The sequence below is a fragment of the Cherax quadricarinatus genome, chromosome 9 (genome assembly GCF_038502225.1).
Source record: "Cherax quadricarinatus isolate ZL_2023a chromosome 9, ASM3850222v1, whole genome shotgun sequence".
NCBI lineage: Eukaryota > Metazoa > Arthropoda > Malacostraca > Decapoda > Parastacidae > Cherax > Cherax quadricarinatus.
In genome coordinates this window covers 16,730,519-16,754,700 of record NC_091300.1, presented here as the reverse complement: position 1 = coordinate 16,754,700, position 24,182 = coordinate 16,730,519, and the positions used below count along the sequence as shown (strand labels likewise).

Below are 24,182 nucleotides of genomic sequence, written 5' to 3'. Positions count from 1 at the left end.
TGAGGCATTACGTAGAATGAAAAGGGGTAAAGTAGCAGGAACTGATGGGATCATGACAGAAATGTTAAAAGCAGCGGGGGATATAGTGTTAGAGTGGTTGGTATTTTTGTTTAATAAATGTATGGAAGAGGGGAAAGTACCAAGGGATTGGCAGAGAGCATGTATAGTTCCTTTATATAAAGGGAAGGGGGACAAAAGAGATTGTAAAAATTATAGGGGAATAATTTTACTAAGTATACCAGGAAAAGTGTACGGTACGGTTATTATTGAAAGAATTAGAGGTAAGACAGAGAGTAGGATTGTGGATGAGCAAGGAGGCTTTAGAGTGGGTAGGGGATGTGTAGGTTAAGTGTTTACATTGAAGCATATATGTGAACAGTATTTAGATAAAGGTACGGAAGTTTTCATTGCATTTATGGATTTAGAAAAGGCATATGATAAAGACTAGGGGAGCAATGTGGCAGATGCTGCAAGTACATGGAATAGGTAGTAAGTTACTAAATGCTGTAGAGAGTTTTTATGAGGATAGTGAGGCTCAGGTTAAGGTGTGTAGAAGAGAGGGAGATTACTTCCTGGTAAAAGTAGGTCTGAGACTGGGATGTGTAATTTCACCATGGTTAATATATTTATAGATGGGGTTGTAAAAGAAGTAAATGCTAGGGTGTTGGGGAGAGGAGTGGGATTAAATTATGGGGAATCAAATACAAAATGGGAGTTGACACAGTTACTTTTTGCTGATGATACTGTGCTTATGGGTGATTCTAAAGTTGCAAAGGTTAGTGGATGACTTTGGGAGGGTGTGTAAAGGTAGAAAGTTGAAAGTGAACATAGATAAGAGTAAGGTGATGAGGGTATCAAATGATTTAGAAAAGAAAAATTGGATATCACATTGGAGAGAAGGAATATGGAAGAAGTGAATGTTTCCAGATATTTGCGAGTTGATGTCAGTGGATGGGTTTATGAAGGATGAGGATAACCATAGAACTGGTGAGGGAAAAAAAGGTGAGTGGTGCGTTGAGGTATATGTGGAGACAAAAAACGTTATCAATGGAGGCAAAGAAGGGAATGTATGAAAGTATAGTGGTACCAACACTCTTATATGGGTGTGAAGCTTGGGTTGTAAATGCTGCAGTGAGGAGGCGGCTGGAGGCAGTAGAGATGTCCTGTCTAAGGGCAACATGTAGTGTAAATAATATGCAGAGAATTCAAAGTGTGGAAATTAGGATAGGGTGTAGAGTTAATAAAAGTATTAGTCAGAGGGCTGAAGAGGGGTTGTTGAGGTGGTTTGGTCATTTAGAGAGAATGGAACAAAGTAGAATGATATGGAGAGCGTATAAATCTGTAGGGGAAGGAAGGTGGGGTAGGGATCGTCCTCGAAAAGGTTGGAGGGAGGGGGTAAAGGGGGTTTTGTGGGCAAGGGACCTGGACTTCCAGCATGCGTGCATGAGCGTGTTAGATAGGAGTGAATGGAGACGAATGGTTCTTGGGACCTGACGAGCTGTTGGAGTGTGAGCAGGGTAATATTTAGTGAAGGGATTCAGGGAAACTGGTTATTTTTATATAGCTGGACTTGATTTCTGGAAAAGGGAAGTACAATGCCTGCACTTTAAAGGAGGAGTTTGGGATATTGGCAGTTTAGAGGGATGTGTAATAGGACGGTGTATAATTGGGGCCCTGATATTATATTCTATATGGAGTTTATTATATTATTTCAGGTCACTCTTTATATTGTATCTTTATATATACTTCTAACTTGTTGTATCTCGGTGCCTCTGCAAAAACAGTGATTATGTATGAGTGAGGTACAAGTGTTGAATGATGATGAAAGTATTTTCATTTTGGGAATTTTCTTTCTTTTTGGGTCACCTTGCCTAGGTGGGAGATGGCTGACTTGAAGAAAAAAAAAAATTTACATCTGTAAGAACTTTATGGGATGCATGATTATCAAAACTAAGTACTAATGAGAATGGGCAATGCCAATATTCTGCAAAGGAACCAAGTCCTTCAAAGGCACTGAACAGACCAAAAAAGTGCCCAAACTCCCTTGTGCCACATCAATGACTAGTTGTTTGTGGTGTTTCATTCATTTGGTTCAGCTTAAGGCCACAATTCACTGGTAACTGACTGATCAACTAGGTTGCTGCCAGTTGCAATGATTCTCTGGTGTCCAGATGATTAATCAAGCTGTTGCAGTTTGTAGCCCACACATTTAGTCATCATAATTTAACTAATCCAGCAGAAACTTTTTTAATTTCCTCAAGCCTTCTTTCTACCTTTGCTCTTGCAATATGTCCTGTTTACCAGCAGTAACTTGGAGACACATGGACTTCAAGTGTTAACACAAACTTTTAAGCATGCTTATGACACCCCTGCTTTTCATTGGGTTTATTTGACATTTCCTATCTCATCTCCATTCCAGAGAAAGTATGTTCTGTATGCCTTGTGGTACTTCTACTTTACTGAAATTTTATTCCATATACAGCTTTTCCTCACTTAACAACAGAGTTCCGTTCCTAAGACATGTCGGTAAACGAATTCGTCACTAAGCAAGGAGCATACTATAATGTTAGTGTGTTTGTGTCAACCATCTTTGATAATGTTTTAATGTCATCTCTGCACCATTTATAACATTTTTAGCATATTTTTAAATGTTTATACAGTAGTGTATTGTATAATGTAATAAATAGAATGGAGGAAATTATTCTAATATATATTATTTAGTTGTGCAACTGGTCAGAGCCCGTCATAAGTCCGAGTCATTGGTAAATGAGTACGTCGCTAAGCGAGGGGAGGCTATATAGACATTAGATTACTTTATTTTCAACAGGCTGCCATGAAGTGACCCGTGACTCATCAATTACTGACCCCTCACAGAGTTGATGAGATATGTGCAACAATTTGGTATCTTCATTAAAAAGTTTAGCCTACACAGGTGACTTCTTCAATAACAAACTGCAGAAGCATTGAAGAGGCAAAGATGTGATCAGTAGCTTCTGAGATGGTCAGTCCCTTAGTCCTTCAAGGCTGATGGACTATCACATCATATTTACTACACAGCTTCTGCTGTTTCCTCTATTTGACTGAAGAAGCCTACCATAGAGGCAAAATGTTTTGAAAATAAAAATATCAAACTGTTTCACATGTGTCTTGCTCATCCACTTGTCAGTACTGTACACAATATAAATATATTTCACAGGGTTCTTATCTGGGCAATGAACATACTCATCAAAATGTAAACGTGAAGAAAAAAATCTATTACAAAAGCTTTCAAGTTTTTGCAGGAATGAAGCTTCAGCCATTTTGATGACATAACAGGCTATAATCAAAATACAGGAGGGCCCCGCATTTTTGGGGGTTTTTAACCGAGCCACTGTTCATTATGTTCAGTTATTTTTCTTCTGTTTTTGGCAACAGGTGTGTAAGGGAAGAGCGACGGGCATCATATTTTAAGGTAAGTATTGTATATTCTGTGTATTTGTTTTACTTCTGTATATATTTTTTATGCCTAGCTGTGTAGGTAAGATGCATAGGCAACAGTTAGGCAACTTTATTCCGAAACGTTCGCCTACACAGTATGCTTCTTCAGTCGAATACAGAAAGTAGGCAGGAACAGTAGAGATGTAAAGACGATGTAATCAGTCCATCACCCTTGAAGTCGTAGATTTGAGGTTGTCAGTCCCTCAGCCTGGAGAAGTTCAGTTCCATAGTCTGGAACTATCTGAAGATCAAGCGACAGTGCGGAGACTTAAATACGTACTGATGGACGGACTGATTACATCGTCTTCACATCTCTACTGTTCCATGCCTACTTTCTGTATTCGACTGAAGAAGCCTACTGTGTAGGCGAAACGTTTCGAAATAAAGTTGTCTATCTATTGCCTATGTGTCTTACCTACCAACCTGTCGGTACTGTATACCATTTTGATATTCACCCTGTCAGACACTGCAACACAATGGCATCTTGGTACAGAAAATACCTTGGACAACTCTTTCAAGTGAGAATTGTTTGACCTGAGAGGGACATGACCTCTCAGTGGCTGCATTTTCACCACTACTACTCTGCACCTCTCCTTCTGACAGTATTTAAGTCTCCGCACTGTCGCTTGTTATTCAGATAGTTCCAGACTATGGAACTGAACTTCTCCAGGCTGAGGGACTGACAACCTCAAATCTTCATCAAGGGTGATGGACTGATTACATCGTCTTCACATCTCTACTGTTCCTGCCTACTTTTTGTATTTGACTGAAGAAGCCTACAGTGTAGGCGAAATGTTTCGGAATAAAGTTGCCTAACTGTTGCCTATGTGTCTTACTTACCAACCTGTCGGTATTATATACCATTTTGATATTCATGCCTAGCTGTGTTGAGCACTTACATGAAGTATAATCATGTTAACAGGCATTTTAAGCTCATCTGATATTGAAAAAACTACTCCTTTCCATTTGCTGGCAATTTTTGCTTATAGCTGGGGGTTGGGAACCTAACAGCCGCAAAAGTGGGGCCTTCCTGTATATATCTACTCAATGGTAATTCCAGATGTCATCCCCTGTTAAAACATGGGGAAAAGAAGATGCAAACAAAAAATCTGAAGACGTGAGATTGCTACACCCTTAAGTTAAAATGAAGAAGTTAATGACAAAATGCACAGCCTATAAAAAACAGTGCATCTTTAGTTCTGAATACAATAATTAATGTGAAACAGAATAAGAAAGGGCAGATAATTTTCAATTTGATTAAATTATATCTCACCTTTCTGGCAATTGGCATCCGGTTGTAGACATTCCAGAGGACAATGCCTACCACAATGTTCTCTCTCAGGTAGAATATTATTCCCTTTCCATAGTCTTCACCCTTGAGAGGTGCATGAGGATCACTGGAGTGCATCAAGGAACTGGTATCAGCAACCTGAGGGGTAACAAAAATTGTGAAAATACTGTACTGAACAAGGAAATTCACATAGCACATATTACCAGCCATAAGTCACATTTTTCTTAAGTAAATATACCCCAGACTTATATCCCCAACCTTATGAGCACATACTACCCAAAAAAATACTTAATAATGGAAATGGAGAAAAGTGTGCAAGAACACAAGAACATAGGAGCACTGCAGTAGGTTTACTGGCCCATGCTTAGCAGGTCTCACACATATTTGTATAGGGTATGGTAGGGTTATTATTGAAAGAATTAAAGGTAAGGCAGAAAGCAAGATTGCAGATGAGCAAGGAGGCTTTAGAATGGGTAGGGGATGTGTAGATCAAGTTTTTACATTGAAGCATATACGTGAACAGTATTTAGATAAAGGTAGGAAAGTTTTCACTGCATTTATGGATTTAGAAAAAGGCATATGATAAAGTGGATAGAGGAGCAATGTGGCAGATGTTGCAAGTGTATAGAATATGTAGTAGGATACTAAATGCTCAGGGTAGGGTGTGTAGGAGAGAAGAAGATTACTTCCCAGTAAAAGTAGGTCTTAGACAGGGATATGTTATGTCACCATGGGTGTTTAACATATTTATAGATGGGGTTGCAAAAGAAGTAACTGCTAGGGTGTTGGGGAGAAGGGTGGGATTAAATTATGGGGAATCAAATACAAAATAGGAGTTGACACAGTTACTTTTTGCTGATACTGTGCTTTTGGGGGATTCTAAAAAAAAGTTGTAATGGTTAGTGGACGAGTTTTGGGGTGTGTGTAAAGGTAGAAAATTAAAAGTGAACATAGATAAGAGTAAGGCAATGACGGTATCAAGCGATTTAGATAAAGAAAAATTGGATGTCACATTGGAGGGAGGGAGTATGGAAGAAGTGAATGTTGACTTGTCAGCAGATGGGTTTATGAAGGATGAGGTTAACCATAGAATTGATGAAAGAAGAAAGGTGAGTGGTGCGTTGAGGTACCTGGAGAAAAAAACGTTATCCATGTAGGCAAAGAAGGGAATGTATGAGAGCATAGTGGTACCAACACTCTTATTATGGGAGTGAAGCATGGGTTGTAAATGCTGCAGCAAAGAGGCAGTGGAGATGTCATGTCTAAGGGCAATGTGCGGTGTAAATATTATGCAGAGAATACGTAGTGTGGAAATTAGGAGGAGGTGTGGAGTTACTAAAAGTATTAGTCAGAGGGCTGAAGAAGGGCTGTTGAGATGGTTTGATCATTCAGAGAGAATGGAACAAAGTAGAATGACTTGGAGAGCATATAAATCTGTTGGGGAAGGAAGGGGGGTAAAGGTGGTTTTGTAGGTGAGGGGCTTTGACTTCTAATAAGCGTGCACGTGTATGTTAGATAGGAATGAATGGAGACGAATAGTTTCTGGGACCTGACGAGTTGTTGGAGTGTGAGCAGGGTAATATTTTGTGAAGGGATTCAGGGAAACCAGTTAGCCAGACTTGAGTCCTGGAAATGAGAAGTACAATGCCTGCGCTTAAAAGGAGGGGTTTGGAATAATGGCAGTCTGGAGGGATGTCTAAGCAGTCGTATCTGAGCGTCTCTGCGAAGACAGTGATTATATATGAGTGATGGCGAAAGTGTTGAATGACTACAAAAGTTTTTTCTTTCTTTTTGGGTTTTTCTTTCTTTCTCGGTCACCCTGCCTTGGTGGAAAATGGATGTTAAAAAAAAAATTGTAGAACCTATTTTTAAAGCTACCCAGGTCTGTAAGAATGGAGAAACACTGCAGAAGCTAGGCATGTGAAATCCTACCCTTGTCACATATTCATCCAACCTATTTTCAAAGTTACACAAAGTTTGTGATTACTGTACTTGACAGACTGCTCCACTCAACTCTAATGTCTAACCAGTACTTACCTACATTCATTCTTATCCTTAATTTTTCATTCCAATCAATTATTCTGAGTTTTAAAAAGTCCTCAGTACCCTAACATCCTTTAGAGATACCCACTTTCACTTGTATACTTGAATCTGATTGCTGAGATTCACTAGTGGTATGCAGTTTTTTTTTTAACCAACTAAATACTTGGTAGCTTTAAAAATTAGGTTGGACAAATATGTTTGTGAAAAAGGGTTGGATTTGAGGGCTAGTGCAGTGCTCCTCCATTTTTATGGACCAGAACCATAACTAAAGTATGCTGCCATTTAACCACCGGTGATTTATATCCTTGGAATTACACTTCACGAATGTTAAACTAGCAAAAGTCTGAAACCAATTAAGAGTGGGAAGGAGGGAGAAGCAGAGGGAGGGGGGAAAAAAGCACACAGTTGAGCCACGTGCACTTAGCTATCAGAATCAAACTGATGCATGGTGTATATACAGCAAGTACTGTATTGATATACAGTATCCAGTTCACATTGCACTGCTGTCCTTGCTACTGGCAAGACACAGTCGCTCCTCACCAAGTAGTGTCCCTGCGATCCCCGTTGGGGAGGGGAACCTCTACCTCGCCGACTACCCATCTCAAGATGAGTTACTCTAACAGAGTAAAAATTAAACCCTCCGGTGGTTTGATCAATGACTCCACCAAGCTTGCCCTTGCTGTGGCTGTCAGGGGCTTGAACGTCACGATTAACACGATCCTTTCCCTCCAAGAATCCTTTATTGTCATCTGCGAGGACGACGTGGAGGCTGAGAAACTACTGACTACATCTGCCCTGACTACCCTAGAAGAACGTGGCTACAGAATCATGTCCTCTCCAGCCTTAAGGGCTAAGAAGACTGTCTTTCTGAAGCGATTGGACAAACTGATTACGTCTCAGACCATCAAAGACCTCAAAAAGTCTGTCGAAGACCAGAACCCTTGGGCCACCGTGGAAAGTATTACAAAGATTCCCACGGCCTCTTCAATGCTCAAGATCACCTTTACTGATGTCACGATGGCTTCCCAAGCTATGGCTAAGGGACTAGCCATCTACTACTTCATCAACGCCTGCCACATTGAAGCTGAACGTTACCACGTCACTCAATGCTGGACCTGTTTCTCATACCTCCACTCAACAAAAGATTGCCCCACCAAAGACAAGAAATTCTGTTCCACCTGTGGTACTGAGGGCCACGACTCCAGGACATGCACTTCCACCGCTACTCTCAAGTGTCTAAACTGCAAGAACAACCACCACACCCTCGCAGCAAAATGTCCTACCCGTTGTGAAATTATCAAAAAGAACATAGAAGCAGATCAGAAGTCTCCATCCAGATCACTGACGTATTCTGCTATCGCCAAACTCCAGGCTGACACCACCAAACTCCTAAAAATGACCCAACTCTCCATTACCAGCACCACCACTCCTGCTTGTGATTCCACCAAAATACAGTACTGCCTGCTATATGCTCATATGCACAACATGGCTTCTCCAGGCTCCTTTAACACCACTATCAATGAACTTTTTTGACTGAATAACATGCCTGCATTCACTTTTCCCAACTCTCCACCCTCTGCTGACATCATCAAGATCACCCAAGCACCAGTCAACGTCACTACATCAGCAACCATAACGCAAGAGACATCAAACACCGTCACTGCCACTGACCTATCAGCGACCCCACAAGTTCTACCCGAGACCGCCTCGTACACTGCCACCGACCTTACCTCTCCACCTTCGTTCCAGTCACCACTAGCCAAGAAAGCCAAAGCATTGCCTCCAAAAACCCCACCACCTGCAGAAGAAATGGCTACTGAACCAACATTCCACTTCAGATCTACAACCCCAATTGCCATGTTTACATGCAACCCTGAATGGCTCCCTGTACGTGCTGCCCAAGCTATCTACAACATTGAGCATGGCGAGACCAAGTACACTCTCGCCTATGAGTGCGAACAAAGTGTAATAGATCCCTTATTCGAAGACCTGCACAAGGACACTACCAGCTACGTCCTTCAAACAAAAATATCCAGAACAGTATTCAAAAGAATCAAAAACGGTTCCTACACCAACTCAATAGTGTTTTAAAGGTTTAATCCACCACTAGACGTCTCCTCCCTCTCCAGCCCCGCCTCCCGCCGGTCTCCACTAATCACAAGCCAGAGTTTCACAACGCAGATCGGACGCAGCCAGCTACGCTCCTCGCCTCGCCCCTCAGTTTTCATTCAACCCCGCTGCAGTGCTGACATCCTCATCCTTCCCTCCATCCACCTAGCTGCTGGGTGAAGCCCTGGCTCTTTTTCTAAGACTAAGGACAATCCTCTCAAGACCTAGTCTTTCCCGCTCACCCCTTCACTGGGGTCTTGCCTGTATCTCGCTTGTATCCAGTTTCCTCTCATTTACACCCTGAAAATGAAGATAAGCAGAGGAAATACAAAATCTGAAATCTCTCGCAATTTGCACATACAGTATAGCTAATACACATAGTAACATAATAGGAAATGAAATACATATTTAAACCAAATGTTAAACCTTCAAATAATTTTTAAATACTGCATATGAATTTAAATGTAATTCTTTGAGTTGATTTATATGCTATATTACAACTGACTTGCCTGTTCTGTTTCAGATCTTAAACTTTCTCCAGTTGCTTCCACAACAGCTTTAGGTGTGTCTTTGGCAGTGGCCTTGGCAAAAACACCAACTGTAGGTAACGATGAATCAACAATGCCAATGGCTTCATAGCCTACTTCTGGACCTAAGTCAGACCAGAACATGGACTGATGCCAGTATGGCTTACCTGAAATTAGAAGAAATATAATTTCATGGACATCTGTTTTATAAGATAACTAATTCTCTTATGTAGAGCCCTCCTGAATTACACTCCTCGGTGCTAATATGACTCGCTTTTCAACTATGATTCAACCTGTCTCTATTCTGCTAAACAATCCATCATACATTATTTTTTAAAACCATTCATTCAATTTAGACATTTTTACAATGCACAGACATACTCGGCCAATACATAAAGGGTCTTTAACTCAATCTGTTACTTTTCAATTTCCATACAATATCTGCTATTAGACACACTGGTATTTTTATTATGCATGAATGATGATGAAGGTTTTTTTCTTTCTTTCTGGGTCAGCTTGCTTAGGTGGGAAACGGCTGGCGTGTTAAAAAAAAAAAAATTAATTAAAAGGAAATCAGAATGAATGGTCTGAAAGCTTGAAAAAAAGGGTCAACTAAATTTCTCAATGTGATTTCAATATGATAACATAAAAGCAATCAATAATAGTTACACAAAAAATATACGTAATACCCAAATTTGCACTAAATGTTGGTACAGTACAGTGTCTATTTTCTCATTATATGTCTTAAAAAAAAAAAATTACCATCCACTTCAACAAGAAGTCACTGACACTATATACATATATGACATTTGTGAGGCCTATCTGGGAGTATGCAACACCAGTATGGAATCCACATCTGATAAATCATGCCAAGATGATAAAAGTACAAACGTTTGCAACAGGACTGGTCCTAAAGCTCAGAGGTACAAGTCATGAGGATAGGCTCCAAAAGCTAAACCTGATGACAGGACTAGGGGTGACATAATTAAAATGTACAATAAATTGAAAGGAAATGACAAGGTGAACAAGGCAAGTCTGTTAGAGGCAAGTCTTGGGTACAGGAAAACACAGCTGGAAGTTAAACACTAGATGAGTTATAGGGATGTTAGGAAATAGTTCTTTAGCCTAAAAGAGGTCAGGAAGTGGAACAACCTAAACAGCAAAGTGGTAGAGGTATGATCCAGGCATTGCTTTAAGAATTGGTAAGACAAAGCTCATGTAGCCAGGAGATAGGAAACCCAGTAGTGGCAAGTGGAGGGGCAGGGCCAGGAGCTGAGACTCAACCTTTGCAACCACAAATAGACAAACACAAACTCTAACCAACTGCCAGACTGTTTGCAAAAGTGAAATTCTTGGAATAACTTTAATGTCTAAATGGACATATGGCACATCAAAATGTATTGGGGTATCTTACCACTGCCAGTCATGTTCTCGCCAGCTAACCTTCCTGATACAATGGCATGGTCATGGTGCTCAACACGCCGACGACCAAGCTTGATATCAAAGAAGCAGGCAGCATCTCCAGCCTAGAATAGAAATAAGATTTTTAAGTAAAATCAAAATTTGTTAAGAGCCATTGAATCCAATTTTAGCTATACAGGTCAGCCATCACTAATCTGGCAATCAGTTATCCAGTTCCATCAGTAATCCGGCACTAATTTCAGCTAGCATAATTTCAAATTTCATCATTATACCGACTTGGAAATTGTGCAGATAGTTGTAAATCCACAGCAACAAGCCAGTGGAGAAGAAAGCAGTGATGAAAATGAAAATGTAACAGAAAGAATCTCCATTGATAGGTTAATTAACTCTTTGACTGTTTCGGTTGTATATATACGTCTTATGCGCCACTGTTTCGGACGTATTTATACGCGTAAATTCTAGCGGCTTCAAATCAAGCAGGAGAAAGCTGGTAGGCCTACATGAGAGAGAATGGGTCTGAGTGGTGGGTGTGCACCCTGTGAAAAAAATCTGGGACTCAGTGGTGCACTGTGGGAATGCCATTTTGGTAGTCCATTTTCAACATGCCTCGCAGTAAGAAGTACCTCACTCTTCAGTGATGGAAGTGTCAGTGAAAGTGAATTCCATGGTTTTCAAGCGGGTGTGACTGAAAACAGTGCCCAGGATAACGTAATTAGTGTTGAAAACCCAGATGACCCACGACCTTCCACCTCTGGTGTTGGGCCGGTTCGTTCACGTTTACCTGTACCAGGTCGAAAGAGGAAACTATTTGCCCATGTACAAGACTCAGCAGTGAAAGTGATAGTGATTTCAAAGCTACTGAAAGCAGTTCTAGTTGTGACAGTGAGGATGAATATTCCCCAGTGAAGCGGCAGTATATACGACGTAGCATGAGGTCTGGTAGTGTCATATGCTGTTCCAAGGGGAAGGAGTAAATCTCGAAGCACATCCCCTGGCCCTACACCACGACATGATAGTGAAGATGACGATATTGTTACGATGGGTATGAATGATGCGAGTGAGGGCAGCAGGCCATGCTACTACCAACGCTGCTGACTCTGCACAACTACAACCAGCCTCACCCAACCCCACACTCCCACAACAACCACAACCACAACCTGCACAACCAAAACCACATTTCAATATTTAGAACCCACCAGCAGACCACATCTGGAATTGGCAGCAAGGTGACAATTTTATTCCCAATCCCCATGACTTTGATGAAACAAAAAGTGGAATATGGCCATCGTGTACACTTGGGAACAATGCCACTGAACTAGAATGCTTTCAGTTATTCTTTGATGAACCCCTGATGGACATTATTGTCAGGGAAACCAACACATACTATGAGTACACCATGGCAAATACAATTCTTTCACCAAGATCACAGCTACACCAGTGGAAGGACACAACTGTGGCAGAGATGTACCTGTTCTCTGCCACAATAATGCTTATGCCACATGTGTATAAGCACACTGTCACCACATACTGGTCAACAGAATGCCTGATTTCAACCCCAGGTTTTAGTGACATTATAGGTGTGAATCGTTTTTTGATACTGTTACGCATGTTACACTTTTCAGATGAAACAAGGCCTGACAGAAGCGACAGGTTATATACGATCAGAAACATGTTTATGTACCTGAAACAAAAGTGTTGCATGTATTTTTATCCCTTCAGGAAGCTTGTTATTGATGAGTCTTTGATTTTATTCAAAGGAAGACTCTCATTCAAGCAGTACTTACCAAGCAAGAGGAAACGCTTTGGTATAAAGTTACAGTGGTCCCTCGTTTACCATCGTTAATCCGTTCCTGGAAGTGCGACGATTATCGAAATAGACGATTTTCAAATAAATTTTCCCCATAAGAAATAATGTAAATACAATTAATCTGTTCCTGACACCCAGAAGTATTAAAACAAAAAATTTTTTTTACATGAAATATAGATGTAGTACATAAACAATACAATGGGACATGATGAATGAAACATTAACAGCATAACACTTACCTTTATTGGCGATTCTTCTTAGTGTATGGAAGACTGGAGGAGGAGAGAGATTGGATTAGTTACTGTTTGGAAGAGGAATCCCCTTCCATCAACACCTCAGGTACCAAGTCCTTTTCTGGGGTTACATATTTCTCTTCTCTGTTTCTTAATGCCACTAGGACCAGCTTGAGAGTCACTGGAGTCCTGTCTTGCAAAAAAAGTGTCCAGAGAGCTCTGTTTCTGGCGTCTCTTTAAAACTTCCCTAAAATGGGCCAAGACTCTGTCACTGTACAAGTTGCCAATATGGCTTGCAACATCCTTCTCAGGGTGATGTTTCTCCACAAATCTTTCTATCCAACCCCACATTTCAAAAATTTCCTTAATTTCTGAAGAAGGCACTTTCTTCCATCTCTCTTCCTCCTCCTCTGCAGCAAGATTCTAAGCTGCAATCTGTTGCTGTTCCTGCTGAAGCTCTTGCAGCTCCTCAGTGGTTAGCTCTTTGTTGTGGTCCTCCACCAACTCTTCCACATCCTCCTAACTCACATCCAACCCCATGGAACTCCCCAATGCCACAATAGATTTCACAAATGACATAGGCTCATCAGGGTCAGCCACAAACCCTTCAAAATCCCTCTTGTGGATACAATCTGGCCACAATTTTCTCCAAGCAACAACAGCTTCCTTGATTTCCTTTTTCTTTGCCATGATGGAAGATATGGTTGTATAGGGTTTGTTACACATCATGGCCAGTTCGGCCATACGTATGCCACTTTCATATTGTTCAATGATGTTTTTCTTAAATTCAATCGTATTTCTCAGCTTCTTTACCAAAGGCTTGGCACTAGGAGCTTTATTTGGAGCCATGGTAGCTTATTTAGCACATGCAAGCACTAAAATGAATGGAATATTATGAAATATTTCGTATGAACAAGTAAGGGGACTGTCGCTCACTGGTAAACAATGGCACACTGGCAGGGAAGGGAGGCTGAGGCAGCTCAGAGCCGTGAGTACGCATCCAGGACGAACGACGATTAGCGAGTCAACCGACCATTTGCGAGCCAATGTCTGGACGAAAATAACGCGACGATTTCCTAAAAGGACGACTGTCGAGCCCGACGATTATCGAGGGACCACTGTATTTGTACTGTGTGATTGCAAAAGTGGTCTCGTTTTGGATATCACTGTGTACACTGGCAGTAATACATTGAAAGATACCAGGAAGTTATTGGGTATCTCTGGTGATGTGGTTCGAACAATGATGGAACCATATCTTGGCAAGGGGCATATATTATATATTGATAACTGGTACACAAGCCCCATACTCAGTGATTTCTTGCGAGTGAACATGACAGACGTGTGTGGCACAGTGCGTGGTAATCGTAAGCATATGCCAAGGTGCGACACTTGCACTCACAGAGGTGAGGTGCAGGCCTTTGCTGCCAATGACATCATGGCATTTCGGAGGTCTGACAAACGTGATGTCACATTGTTGACATCAGTTCACCGAAACAAAATGGCACACACTGGCAGGCACAAAAGAGAGGCCAATGAACCCATTCTAAAACCTGCAGCTGTCATGGACTACAACCAAATCTTTCAATGGGCTGCAGAAAACAATATGAAGTTCAACGATGAGAAACTTCAATTACTCCGATATGGTAGACACGAGGAAATCAAAACTTCATCAGAGTACAAAACAAATTCCGGCCACAAAATAGAGCGAAAAACAAACGTCAAAGACCTGGGAGTGATCATGTCGGAGGATCTCACCTTCAAGGACCATAACATTATATCAATTGCAGCTGCTAGAAAAATGACAGGATGGATAATGAGAACCTTCAAAACTAGGGATGCCAAGCCCATGATGACACTCTTCAGATCGCTTGTTCTATCTAGGCTGGAATATTGCTGCACACTAACAGCACCTTTCAAGGCAGGTGAAATTGCTGACCTAGAAAATGTAGAGAATCTTCACAGCGCGCATAACGGAGATAAAACACCTCAATTACTGGGAGCGCTTAAAGTTCCTGAACCTGTATTCCCTGGAACGCAGGCGGGAGAGATACATGATTATATACACCTGGAAAATCCTAGAGGGACTAGTACTGAACTTGCACACGAAAATCACTCACAACGAAAGCAAAAGACTTGGCAGACGATGCAATATCCCCCCAACGAAAACCAGGGGTGTCACTAGTACGTTAAGAGACAATACAATAAGTGTCAGGGGCCCGAGACTGTTCAACTGCCTCCTAGCATACATAAGGGGGATTACGAATAGACCTCTGGCAGTCTTCAAGCTGGCACTGGACAAGCACCTAAAGTTGGTACCTGACCAGCCGGGCTGTGGCTCGTACGTTGGATTGCGTGCAGCCAGCAGTAACAGCCTGGTTGATCAGGCTCTGATCCACCAGGAGGCCTGGTCACAGACCGGGCAGCCGGGGTGTTGACCCTCAGAACTCTCTCTAGGTAAACAACCCCAATATGCGCTTAGTGAACAAATGTGACATGCAGATTGGGTTTGCTGATTGTGTACGCAAGAATTATAAGTGGTGTGTAAACAAGTTTTATACACAATCTAATAGTGATAATGTTTGTTCACTTATTGTGTTGTACACAATGAGTGTATATTTGAACAATGCACCTTACTCTGGTCTCACAGGCCACGTAAGTTACTTAGAAAAGAAAAATATTGGAAAATACAAGAAATCTTCGAATTGGAGTAAATAAAAGAATACTGGGTGGGCGGCATTCGCCGCTGTTGCCATACGCCGCTCATTTTCTGCCAACTTTGCACCTCTATATCTCGGTACTGATGGCAAAAAATTTTTTTTAGTCTTAAAACACTCAGTAAAATAATCCTAACATTTGGCAAGAAAAATAATTTTTTTTTCCGAATATTTTGCGATATAGAATGACAGTTTCAGAAAGGGGCCTGTGATAGTCAAAGGGTTAAGTGTATTCTAACCTAACCACTCTGTAATCTGGCAAACTCACTAATCTGGCACACCACAGGTCCCATTGATGCCGGATTAGTGATGGCATATTACTCACAAATGACATAAATGGGAAAAAATACCAAAATGATATATAGAAGGGAGAGTGCTAAGGATAAATATTACATCAAATATGGTTACAACTAAGAAACAAAGTGGTGAAGAATGAAGCCATAAGAAAGACCAAATCATGGAATCAATTTTCTAAAGAAATGCATAGAGAACAGAAAAACTATATTTTCCTAAGTGCACAAATGTTATGATATGAAAATGGCAGATGCAATGTGGTTAAGTGAAAAGTTCTAATCTTCAGGAATGTAAGTAACCATGGCACTTATAAACAATAATAATGGACAATTCTGTACCTCATGGACTTTATCCATGGTTTCCAAACCAAGTAATCCAGGAGATTTTATCCTGTATTTTCAAAAATTTATTACATTGAGACTTCACTGTATTGCACTGGACATAACTGAAATGCTACTTACACTTTGCACCGAGTGTTCTGTGTGATGTTGCCATGGTTGTTTAACATATTTATAGATGGGGTTATAAAAAGTAAATGCTAGGGTGTTGTGGAGAGGGGTGGGATTAAATTATGGGGAATCAAATACAAAATGGGAGTTGACACAGTTAGTTTTTCTTAATGATACTGTGCTTTTGGGGGATTCTAAAGAAAAGTTGCAATGGTTAGAGGACAAGTTTGGGAGGGTGTGTAAAGGTAGAAAGTTGAAAGTGAACATAGATAAGAGTAAGGTGATGAGGGCATCAAACGATTTAGATAAAGGAAAATTGGGTATCATATTGGAGGGAGGGAGTATGGAAAAAGTGAATGTTTTCAGATATTTGAGAGTTGACTTATCAGCCGATGGGTTTATGAAGGATGAGTTTAACCCTTAAACGGTCCAAAGGTATATATACGTTTTTTCAACATCTGAAAGTATGTAAAAAAAGGTAGATCTTTTTTTTTTGTTTTACATTCGAAAACATGTAAAAAACTTTTATATACATTATTTTTTTGTTATATTTGAAAATATGTAAAAAAAAAATAGATCTACTTTTGTAGCACTATGAATTTGAACGTCGATCTGTTTGGACCGTTTAAGGGTTAACCACAGAATTGAAGGAAAAATTATGAGTCGTGTGTTGAGGTACATGTTCAGACAAAGAACGTGATCCACGGAGACAAATAAGGGAATGTACGAGAGTATGGTTGTACCAACACTAATATGGGTGTGAAGCACGGGCTGTAAATGCTGCAGCAAGGAGGTGGCTGGAGGTAGCAGAGATGTTGTGTCAAAGGGCAATGTGTGGTGTGAATATTATGCAGAGAATTCGTAGTGTGGAAATTAGGATGTGTGGAGTTACTAAGAGTATTAGTCAGAGAACTGAAGAGGGGCTGTTGAGGTGGTTTGGTCATTTAGAGAGAATGGAACAAAGTAGAATAACTTGGAGAGTGTATAAATCTATAGGGAAAGGAAGACAGAATTGGGGTTGTCCCCAAAAAGGTCGGAGGGAGGGGGTAAAGGTGGTTTTGTGGACGAGGGGCTTAGACTTCTAGTAAGTGTGCATGAGCGTGTTAGATAGGAGTGAGTAGAGATGAGTGGTTTTTGGGACCTGATGAGCTGTTGGAGTGTGAGCAGGGTAATATTTTGTGAAGGGATTCAGGGAAACCAGTTAGCCGGACTTGAGTCCTGGAAATGGGAAGTACAATGCCTGCACTTTAAAAGGAGGGGTTTTGGGACGGTGGCAGTTTGGAGGGATGTCTAAGCTGTCGTACCTGAGCGCCTCTGCAAAGACAGTGATTATGTATGAGTGATGATGAAAGTGTTGAATGATGATGAATTTTTTTTCTTTCTTTTTTTGGGGTTTTTCTTTCTTTTTGGGTAACCCTGCCTCAGTGGGAAACGACCGATGTGTTAAAAAAAAAAAAAAATTTGGGTCAGGGTAGTTGATTGTGGATGAATGATGGCATGGATGGTACACCCCCTTTCTCCAACAGGTAAAATCATGCAGTATTCTAGTTCCCTTAGAGAAATTGAAAAAAAGATGCACACTACTAGCATCCCTGGATGTAAGATTTAGTTTAGTATCATTCTTAAACTATCAAGGTGATGAAAGACATTAGAAAATGTTTTTGCTCTGCCATGATCTTTATGACAGTTCAGAGGTGAATGTATCATAGCACTTACCACCCATAGATTAGACCGTGCTTCTAACTCAGCATTGACTCTGAAACCTCCATGTGTGTCATCAATTTCTAGGCCTGATGACTGTGCTAATTCCACATTTGGTTCGAGGCCAACTGCTACAACAACATGGTCTGTCACAATCTGGAATGTTTTTAAAAGATAGAGAAATATATTTAAAGAATGTTTAAGTCAATTTAAATTCTCTGAGAATCTAAGAAGCTCTTAAAATTATGTCGAACCAACCTTTGCAACTTGTCTTCATAATTTTTCTAAAGAACTCTTATCAGCAAAGACCAACTGTGATAATTCCCACGTGTGCCAGATGCATCTTTTAATCCCTCACCTCTTCCCAACACCCTAGCATTCATCTCTTTTACAACCGCATTTATAAATTATGTTGAATAACCATGGTGACATCCCTCTCCTGTGTGCATCCTACTTTCACTGGGAAATAGTCCCCTCCCTTCCTCCTAGCCTGAGCCTTACTCTGCATAAACACACTTAACTGGTTTTAGTAACCTACCTTCTATGCCACACTTCTGTAACATCTGCCTCATGGCTTAGCTATCTACACTGTCATATGCCTTTTCTGAATACAATAAACAACTCTTTACCCTTTTCAAAGTACTGCTCATTTTTATTTTTCATGTAAACACTTGCTATACACATCCCTTACCCTTCGAAAATCCTCCGTTTCTCTGTAATCCTACTTCTTCAATGCATGAAGTCACTGCTTCCCCTTCATCATTAAACTTTCAACAACTCGTCAAAATAGCCTCTTCATCTTTCCAGTACTGCCACTTCCCCATCTAACATTTCCACATACATATCCACTTAATTGAAAAAAGAGTTCATTTATATTTGTCAATGGTTAGTAAAAACAATCTAAATATATGTCTACTGGTAGGTACGTGGAATTCATTGTACGAACAAATATATAAGGAGTTTAACTAGATGTTAAATGTGTCATGAGACTGATATATGTCAGCTTCTATTCTCTACTTTTAAGAGATTTGGTGTAATGAATTTGTCCTTGTGGTTTTCCCATTTTTCATGTCCCTAACCCTTTTTTTTTCAGGTATTCTTCCTTACATTTGACTTAAGTGAATGTTACTCATTGTGGTCTATTTCTTATCTGAGCAACTCAGATAACTGAGGGATTGCTTTAACCCTTTGAGGGTCGACAGGCCCTCTCCAAAACTCGTTCTCAGGGTCGGCCAAATTTAAAAAAAAAAAAAAATTATTTTCTCTTATGAAAAGATAGAGAATCTTTTCCCGATCATAAAGACACCAAAAGTTTGAAATTTGATAGAAAACTTACGGAATTATGCTCTCGCAAAGTTAGCGGTCTCGGCAATGTTTACGCATCGGCGATTTTGCCCACTTTGAGCCCCATTTTCGGCCAATTTTACTGTACTAGTCGACAAAAAACATGAATATTTCGCTAGAACTCCATTTTTTCTATCGAATGGGTGCAAGAAACCACTCATTTATGAAATTCAACTATCCAGTACAGTGGTCAGAATTTAGCAATTTTGCCAATTTCACACAAATTTCAAAAGATGCCAATTTCCGAATAGGGTCCAGAATAAACAAGAAAAACATTCCTGGCACTAAAATGACACTTCCTCTAGTCATGAGTCACGTCTCAAGGCCCCTCTTATATTCTTTTGCTTTCCACTTTGAATTTTTATTTTCACAAAAAATATAAGATTTACTGTTATGCAGACTACTGCATTAGTGTAAAAAATGGTATAAATATTATTGGTGCACTTGTGAAAGAATATTAGACTCACCAGTTGACGTGTATTGCACGCTTGGCACGATTTGTTTACTTTTGAAGTTTGGTAAAAATCGAACATTTCTGCTACTTTGAGCTCAATTTCAAGGCACCTTTCTTTGTAAAACCAGTCAAAATCATCTCAATTTCTGTAATATGTCTTCCATTCTATAAAATGAGACTAAGAAAACTAGAATACAACAATAAATACCATACGAAAATACACTGCAAAGTCGCTGATTTATTAAAAAAAAATGGTCAAAGTTTTTTTTTTCTCATTATGCACTGTTTGCTGCAGGATTTTTTTTAGACTGTGCACACTGACCACATAGACCCATTCTTTCATATGAAGGCCTACCAGCTTTCTGCCACTAGATTTGAGGCCGCTAGAATTTATGAGTACTAGTACGTCAAAAACCCCTACGCGTAAGACGTACTAGTACGACGAAAACCCTCAAAGGGTTAACAATTCTCCCTACAAAATATTAGAAATGGTTTATCATTATCAATATTTAGGTATAATGTATATACAATTTGTAGACCAAGCTAATACCAAATTGTGCATTTTAAGCACAAATGAGCAATGTATCACTGTTTCCCCAATAGCTCCAGCACACTAACACTGTGTATTACATTTTATATGCTCTTATATACATTAGCCAGACTTGAGTCCTAGAGATGGGAAGTACAGTGCCATTTAGCAAAACAGTGAGTGTGAATGATGGCAAAAGTGTTTCTTTTTCTGGCTACCCTGCCGTGGTAGGGGACTACAGATGAGTATAGATGGAGTGTTGAAAACTAAAAATACATTAAGCAGGGTATGTTTAAAAAATAGAAGCACTTTACATTGGCTATCTTACTAATAAAAATATCTGACCAGTTCAGATAATCAGTCTTACTGTACCAAATGTTATACTTTTCAAATTCAATGTGTATTTGCCAATATTCCAAAACAAGGATAAATTAACAAGCACTATGCCTAAATGTGAAAAAAATTATTATACAATACAAATGGTAACAAAAATCCTTACCTCCTTTCCAGTGTTAAGTTTGAGTTTTACTTTCTCATCTTTTGCTGACTTGACTTCCTCAACAAATGAGTTGGGGATAATTTCTACCCCTTCAGACTTTACTTTTTCTGTAGTCCATTTAGAGAGGTATTCAGGCAGGACTCGACCCATGTTGCCTGCCTCGGGATATATCTGCGTTACTGAGCCACTAGTTGCCTTTACTGTGTAAACCCAGAGTAAAAACATAAAAAGTGAAATAACCCAAACAAAATAATTATCCTCTTATTTATTTTCACTCACTGCAAATTCAGCCAGATCATTCTTTATCCCTCTACAGTAATATTCTACTTCATTATTACCGCAAACATACCGAAGAATTACTGCATATAAAATTAATCTAATTCCAATCATATTTCCCAAAAGCAGGGCAGTAACCATCCTGTCAAGCCTTACTCTGACAACACTTCTTTTTCTTTTTATCTCAAATTCTTAGTTTATTATCTGTACCTCCTTTAACAAAAAGAAATGGAATGGATCATACACAAAGCTAATTATCTCATGAATGTGAATAAAAAGTGAAACAAGAATCAGTGTAAGTATTTCAATAAATACATTACAATACTTACATTTATAACCTAAAGCACATGCCAGCTCTGAGCCTAAGAAACCACCTCCAATAATAGTGATGTGTTTTCCTTGCTGTGCCACATTGTGAAGTCGCTGGAAGTCACTAACAGAACGGAACAAAGTTACATTCTTCAGTATATCTTCTCCAGCATTATCAAATACTGGCAGAGATTTAGGAGTTCCACCTAGATATCGAAATATTTAATTAAAAGATATAGAGACAAAAATATGAATCATCTTACTTGCATTAATACATTTCATACAGCACACAACTTTCTAATAAGTGCAATACACTTCAATTAAAACCATATGAAGCAAGTTACTTTTGTTATTATATCTAACTTAGAAAATCTTTTCTAGCTTTGGTATCATGACTTTTATTCAGTAATTCAGCACTAGTATTATTTTTTTATACCAGATCATATATATAAAAGTGAGAAGCACATATGCTACACTTGCTAAGTCTAAAATAGCTTTCAAATATATTGATAGAGAGACACTGAAAAAGTCAGTTACAACATATATTAGACCAAAATTGGAATATGCAGCTACTGTGTGGTCACCACATCAATGAAAACACATATGGATAAGATAAAAAAAAAAAGTCTAAAATGCAAGAAACTGAATCATAGAGCAAAATAACTGGAGTTATGATGAAAGCTTGAAAACACTAAAGATGCTCACAGTGGCTGATAGTATGAAAATAGGATACAGCATATAAGGTTATAAAAGAATGTCACTGCTGTATAATTATAAAAGAAAACGAAAGAACAGAAGTTATTTTTTAAGCACTTTCAATAGGAATAATAAGACATCTCAGATGTAAAATTAAGAATAATAACGTAAGTGAACAGTTAATTTGAAATTCTTCTTTATAATATTGGGAGAATGGAATGAAAGGGGAGACAGCGGTGGAAGAACGGAATGAGAGAGGAGATAGCAAATGTTAAAACCAGTGAAAATGTAAGAGAAAATTACGTATATGATGAATATAATAATGAAAACAAGAAAGCACAAGCATAACTGTGTGCTTGTAGCTATATATAGGTAATTACTTTATTACAAAGCAACCTTAATGGAGCACGAAGCAAATGAAAATATTTTTACTGGCCTGCAAAAAATAATTTATGCACATACGTCTCTCCCAGTTCCCAATGTAACTATATGTATGTATGTTGTGTTGCTAAAGGATTATACCTAAAATTCTGGGGAACTGGTTAGCCAGACTTGGGCCCTGAAGGTGGGAGGTACAGTGCCTACACTCTGAAGGGGTGGAGGATGTTGCAGTTCAGAAGGTGACTGAATGAATGACGGCATAACCTCTCTTCCAGATCGAGCTTCCTCAGTGGGAGAAGGATGGTTTTAACAAACTTACCTGTAGCAATAAGGCACTTGTCATATGAGACTTCACTCCCATCATCTATGAAGGCACGTTTCTTATGCACATCCAGCTTCACAACTTTGCGACCTTTTACAATAGAGATGCCACCATTCTCCCTTGTTGCTAACTCTTTAACTGGGGTGTAGTACTCTTCATGCTCAAAGTATATACTGAAACCATAGAAAACTTCATTATGTATAGTTACTACTCAGTTCTGAAGTCTAAGGCAAAATTTATTTGGTTTATTATTTAATATTGAATAACAACTGTGTGTGTTTTGGTCGCTGCACAATCTGAAAAAAAAAAGTTATTCCTCCCACCATACCCTAACTCCATCCCTATGTACATCAGTTTAAGAAAGAGGCATAGGAGTTGTCCTTCAAAATCCTCAAGATGCAGAGCTGTTGATCAATAGGTCAATTTCCATAAGAGAGCTAAGAGTCATAGCTTAACCCTCCCAAGAGATCCAGGAGGTAGAGATAACCTAAAAGAGGCCTAGTTTCGAAGTGATTATGATTCATAAAAACTGATGGACTGAACACCTATCATGGATGAGGTATTTTCACCTCTAACTCTTACATGTTTTCCACTATCTCCTCAATTGTTCTCTGTATACAACTGATAAAGCTGCAGTTGGTAAAAGTGTTTCCACAATAAAGATACCCAAGGACTGCACATGTCTATGTTAATTATTATAATGATTATGCAATTTTAACATGTTACACCTAAGCCTGTAGGGGTCTTGCAGGGCAAGGAGTGGAGGAGGATCAAGCCTTAGTGAGATGCTACCTAAATGCAATTGTGGAACTACACATCTATAAATGGCAGATATGTGAGAATTTACCATATTAAATAATTTCCACTAAATGGCAGCAGCTTTTAAAGCACAATACTGTACAGTGGGAAGAGGTGTAGGAATAAAAGATAAAGAATCTGATATAAAGCGGGAATTGTCACAGCTGCTTTTTACTGATGACATGGTGTTTTTGGGAGATTCTGAAGAGAAGTTGCAGAGGTTGGTGAACAAATTTGGGAGGGTATGTAAAAGAAGGAAATTATAAGTGAACATAGGAAAGAACAAGGTGATGAGAGTAACAAAACGTTTAGATAATGAAACATTGGATATCAGACTGGAAGGAGGAAGTATGGAGGAAGTGAATGTCTTCAGATATTTGGGAGTGTATTTATCAGCAGAGGGGTCTATGAAAGATGAAGCAAACCACAGAACTGATTAGGGTATAAAGGTGGATGGTGCAATGAGGTATCTATGGAGACAGAGAACATTCTCCATGGAGGAAAAGT

General features: G+C 39.5%; 1 protein-coding gene across 2 annotated transcripts in view; it reads right to left on the bottom strand.

Annotated features, from left to right (window-relative positions):
- The window catches only part of LOC128686142 (apoptosis-inducing factor 1, mitochondrial), a 57,739-nt gene that overhangs the window by 2,860 nt on the left and 30,697 nt on the right, over positions 1-24,182 (bottom strand). For both annotated transcript variants that reach the window (XM_053772849.2, XM_070083266.1), the window contains 7 exons: positions 22,875-23,050; positions 21,499-21,684; positions 20,894-21,093; positions 18,083-18,223; positions 10,862-10,973; positions 9,430-9,614; positions 4,751-4,906 (listed from right to left, as the gene is read on the bottom strand). In XM_053772849.2, coding sequence (XP_053628824.2) covers positions 4,751-4,906; positions 9,430-9,614; positions 10,862-10,973; positions 18,083-18,223; positions 20,894-21,093; positions 21,499-21,684; positions 22,875-23,050 — 1,156 coding nt within the window. The remainder of the gene's footprint in view (positions 1-4,750; positions 4,907-9,429; positions 9,615-10,861; positions 10,974-18,082; positions 18,224-20,893; positions 21,094-21,498; positions 21,685-22,874; positions 23,051-24,182) is intronic.